At 36.7% G+C, this 5,528-nt stretch overlaps 1 protein-coding gene across 1 annotated transcript in view; it reads left to right on the top strand.

Moving 5' to 3' along the window:
* The first annotated feature begins 577 nt into the window (after positions 1-577).
* SLC9A9 (solute carrier family 9, subfamily A (NHE9, cation proton antiporter 9), member 9) overlaps positions 578-5,528 on the top strand; it is a 182,209-nt gene continuing 177,258 nt past the window's right edge. The window contains exon 1 of the mRNA XM_010001677.1: positions 578-918. Coding sequence (XP_009999979.1) covers positions 744-918 — 175 coding nt within the window. The 5' untranslated portion in view covers positions 578-743. The remainder of the gene's footprint in view (positions 919-5,528) is intronic.

The raw sequence follows: 5,528 nt of genomic DNA, 5'->3' as shown, positions 1-5,528 counted from the left end.
TTTTCCGTAAAGAGCAAAAAATATTAAAATCAAATTCCACTGTGTTTTATTCAGTTTGATAGGGTTTCTTTGGTGTTTTTAACTCTAGGTAATTGGACCTTTACTTTTAGACAGATCTCTCAGTCTTCCTGCAAGATCAATACAAATTCAAGGCTGAGATCTTGAAATGCTTATTCATTGTTTCATTTTCTTCTTCTGCCTTTGCACCACAGTAAAGTTTCATTTTTATTCTACATCACTTACACTTAAAAGAGGGTAAGAGAAAAGATTTTTAAACTTCCCAAATGTAATGAAGGTTGCAATGCCACCCTGTTAATGACAGTTTTTCCATCTTAAAATGCCAAGACAAAATATGATTTTTAGGATAGAGATTATGATGGAAACTACAGGAACAAACATAGTCAACACAGAGTAAGTTTAATAACAAAATTTTAGAAACTGACAGAACCTGAACCTTGGAGGTGATTTTTGCATCTACAACTGGAGCAAACACAGACCAGTGATGCAACTGTACCACTAGAAATGAGACAGGGTGGCTTTAAGAGAGAAACAGGAAGCTGTAACTAGAATCCAGCTGAAGTCTGAGCTGAGGCACTTTACCCTGAGGCTGCAAATGAAACAGATGTGCATGCTGTGAATTTCTGTAGTATCTGGACTTTTTTTGTACCAAAGGTGATAATTATTTCCTTCCTGTGATTGTTTTTTTCCTTTATTTTGCCCATATTTTCCATAAAGGGAATGAAATGGAGAAGATGAAGAAATATGTATCAGTGAAAGATGAAGATCATTTTTATCATCAGGGAGCTGTGGAGCTGCTAGTCTTCAACTTTCTGCTCATTCTTACAATATTAACAATTTGGTTGTTTAAAACTCATCGATTTCGCTTTCTGCATGAAACTGGAGGAGCTATGCTTTATGGTGAGTATAAATTCAAGTGCCAGCTTAACATGGGGCTAGTTGCATATTTAGGATCAGGCACTTGATCTCAAGTGCTGACAAAGCTGAGAAACATGCTGAATGAAATGTCACCAGCTCCATAACTGTATAGTAAAATACTAATGTAACAGCATCTCTCATGAAGTAGCTAGAGGCTGACTTGTTAAGGGAGCGACTGTCATGGGCTGGTTATCATCAGGATGTGCACGTTATGCTCCTCTGTTGGCAGACAGCCACTGTATAACACTTGGGGAGTAAGGGAGTTTACTGTTTCAAAAGAATGAAATGCCAACAGATTATTTAGTTTGTTTATTTTCCTTGCTTGTTCTGTATAGCTTTCAAGGGTGTTAGACTAAGGAGTCTCACGGATCTAGCCATGTTGTCTAATAAAGTTTAAATGATATTGAGATTTTTCTTTGGGGATCTGTCTGTGCCATTGAAAAACAGACTATGCAGAATGCCTCTCTCAGGTCTTCTCTGAATGCTGTCATTGTACTGTATTTCAGTTTGCCTGCATAGTTCTAATCTTCTGCTATTAAGTTTTGCAATTCTGTGTTATCTCTTTGGCATAGAACTTTCTGCATTGTCCACTGATAAGAACTACTCCCTAGTTCAAAGGGATATACTCACACGCATAACGATTTAACTTGTCATTTTCTGTTACTATTGTTTCACTTTGGGAAAAGTGTGTGACTTCCATTTCTGTTACTATGAAACACATATAGGGAGGGTAACACTGTTAAAAGGGAAGATATAAATCAACAGCTCAGTTATTTCATATCTAAATGCCACCCTGTTTTGACTCAGACTCATACTATGCACATCACATACTCTAACAGTGTAATACCCAAAATGTTGGTTTAAGATTGCATATTCTGAAGAATGTTTGTTTATCATGGCATACCACATGCAAAAAACTCTATGGAGATTAAACTACGAGCCTGCAACAGAAAAGGCCCCTGACCCCTACATTTCAAGATACGAGCTTCATTTCCTCTTTCTGTAGCAAGTATTTTAAAATTACCTCAGTTCCACAGGAGGACTGCAGCTGAGGATCAATCTTTCTTGTATCCTTTTCCAACTATTTCATTAGCTAAATTTACTGTATGAAATTTCAAGAACACAGACTCTTTCATCTTCTATTTCTTGGCTCATTATCTTCACAAGTGACTTGATACTTTGAAGGAAAGGGAGTAAACAAGAAACTCTTGTATTAAGCTGGTCACTGAGCCCCTAATACCCTGGTGAGGAGGTCTGAGGGATCTTTTAATTCTAATCTTCCTTGCATTTATTTTAAAGTTTTGAAAATACTTATCTGATAATATGTCCTTTTTGTACTCTTTGAAATCTGTTGCATATAGAAAACACACTTCAACTGAATCAGTAGAGACTGAAATATACATCACATGATACTTAAATGCAAGTATTTGCATTGTCAGAGATCACCTATAATGTTGTTTAACAGTTCTATGGGGTACAAGCTACATAGCATCACTGGGAATACATTTGCTTGTTGCATTTCTATTAACTTCTGTCAAATGAAAGACCATGAAACACTGTGCAATGTATTTGTTATGACCAACTTGTAAATAAGGAAAATATTTTTATAATTACATGGATGACTCTCCTGTAGTAGTTTCCTTTACACTGTTGTGCTGTTTCCCATGTGCAGCTGACAACATTTGTTGAAGATCTAGACAAAAGCCTATCAAAATAGAAATAAAATATAGAGGAATGCAATGTTACACAAATCAATATTTATTTAGAATTCTACCTCTCTTTTGGTTCTGTTTTGCTGCGTGCCCAGAACATAATCTGCATATCATGAGGATGACCAGCTCATTATATTCTTTTGTTCAATTAAGAGCTTAGTGATCTACCAGGACAGAGCTTTTGAATTATTAAAATATTTATGAACAAAGGAAACATTCCTCATGATTGTAAATAAACTATCTATTTAGTTTTGCATTATTTATGGCAACTTTCTAACAGGGGAAAGAAGCTTATTCATAGGACCCAAAAGCTGATGATTTCCTTTTTATCCTTTCAAATTTTGGTTATAGATTTAGGTATCTTTAGCATTGTGGAATAGCAATAATGAAAAGAAAGAGGAAGTTTAGAGGTTACTATAAAGGCATCAGATCAACACACAGCAACTAAATCCTGCCCTTACTTTTTTTTTGCCTTCATTATCAGAAAAATTCTCCTTTACATCTGTTTTGTACAAACCAAAAGTCTCTGCCCTACAGATTACTGGTTTACTGTTCTCCAACCCATTGAGCTCTTTGCTAGATATGTGAATAGCAGCAGGAGAAACTAATAATGTAGCTTCAAGTGACAGAAGAATATGGCCACTTATGTGCAGTCTGTCTCCCACAGTATGATGGATGGGCCTGTATTCCTTCTCAAGATAGAGTGCCATTAGTGATACAGCAGTGGAAAGGATGAAGAAAGTGGAATATAAGGAAGATCAGTGGAAAAAAAAAACAACAAACAACAAACGAAACAAAAAAATACCCCAACCAACCACAGAAATACAAAAACAGGAAGAAGCTTTACAGCAAAGTGCTGAACAGCCACAAATTGAACATAAGGAATGGCCTGATAGAAAGGGGGGGGTTTAAGTATAGAACAAATAAAAGAGTTATTTTGGTGGGGTTTTTTGCATAAGCTTCATAAGAAAATGCAGGTTTAGGCTGAATAGATCCAGATAAATAAAAACTCCATACTGGAAAACTCTCCATTTAGAAATTTAAAGAACTGAGATGCATTAGTTGATATGCTTCTTAATATATTTAATACACTTATTATAGCTACATTTAAATTTAAAAACTTTCTGTGGTTGTAAAGAAAAGCCAAACCATTTAGCATAACCCAGAATTAATTAACAAGAATTAATTCAACAGGAATCCAACATTATTTCACAAAAAAAAATTATGTGCACACATAAATATGTATGTGTACATTTCAAGGCATTTAGCTTGAAATTATTTATACACTCTAATTGTTTTTACACCAAACTGGAAAAATCACTCACAAGCAATGAAGAATACAGACTTACCTGTTCGTTCATTCATTCCTTTGTTTTCTGGTATCTCAGAGAACAAGTTTCTCTGCACACTGTAGCTTGGTTTGACCAAGAGGCCCTAAATAGTAAACTCAACCTACTTCCTGAGTTCTGGATATCAAGGAGGCAGGTGAATATGAAGGAGTAACTTTCTGCCAGCCAGAAAGGGAAGAGCAGCCTTACCAGCACAATTATTATCAGCACAATTTCTATACAACAGCACAGTCAGAATTAGCATGGTAGATTATCTACACAAGCACTAATGAAAACTGAATGCCACTTCTCTCAGGTAAGAATAGATGCCCTCTGTCTTAGCATCAGGCCCCAGAAGATGGCCTTTTAGTACTAGAGCAAGTAAAAGACTTAAGTATCTTTTAGCCAATGCCTGCAGGGCCTGATATCTTTGGATACCTCAGTCATAAAATGTTTGGTGCCAAATTCTCCATTTAACACATAAGTCATGACCTTCCACATCAGTGGGGGAATAGCCCTGAGCTAGTACAATGAAAACTGACTGTAAACATCCAAATTTTTTACCCTCCCCAGAAATTAGGTATCAGGGCTACATAGAGGTGCCACTAATTACCTCTGATAAAGAGGCTAAGGCACACATACCTGTAGGTAGACAGCCAGAATAAAAGTTTTTAAAAAATTAAAATCTAACAGACAAAAAAAGCCCTAAACTACCATCAACCCACCAATACAATCTGTGCCTTTGATCTGCTATGTTAATTAGTGGCTTTGGTTGGAATTGTTCTCAGCTTGAACAGTTGTCACCCCTTGGGAATGTGTGATACCCATTAGGGTGGAGGTGAGGCTGACTGAAGATGCACCTGCTTTCACAGTTCTGCTCTGTGGGACTAGTTGATCACACTGGAAGGGAAACAAAAAGGATGAATGATAGAACTGTGTGACAGAACAGTCACCGTAGCACTCACAAGAAATGGCTTTGGGTTGTAGTGGTTAAAAATGCTTCCTGAAGTTCTGAGGGGATTGGAAAGGTAGGATTGAAGGTCTGCCACTCTCTATGTTTGGGGTTTTTTTGCTTCCCTCCAGTTGTTCAGCTCTTGGCAGAGGTGAAATGGGAAAGAAGAGTCACAGTTCAGTATTCTTGATTCAGCTTTGGTGGAGGTGTCTAATGATTAGGCAATATGATTCTTATGCCTCCTAAATCTATTATGTCTCCTGTGCAATAATTGTAGTTTCTTTCTGAATGTGTGTTCTGAGTATCCCCAGTTCTCAAAGGCAACAATGGATGTAATAAGTCCCAGAAAGAGGAATCTCAAGCCCTCAATATTGTGTTCTGGACTACAACATTCATAAATAAGAGAGACTGGCAGGATTCAGAGGAAGCAATGGGAAAATCATAATCAAAGCAGAAATAGACATTTTGTAGTGAGGAGATGAAGAGAGAAATAGTATTCTTGAGAAAAACAAAGAAACTTGGAAGAAATTGTAAAAACTTTGGGAAAACCAAGTAATGGCTGTGTCATGGTTTAACTCGGGCTTGGCAATTAAATGGGCA

This window comes from Chaetura pelagica, unplaced genomic scaffold (genome assembly GCF_000747805.2).
Source record: "Chaetura pelagica isolate M959 unplaced genomic scaffold, ChaPel_1.0 scaffold207, whole genome shotgun sequence".
NCBI lineage: Eukaryota > Metazoa > Chordata > Aves > Apodiformes > Apodidae > Chaetura > Chaetura pelagica.
Note: the sequence above shows the minus strand (reverse complement) of the source record. Positions and strands in the feature narration are given on the sequence as shown.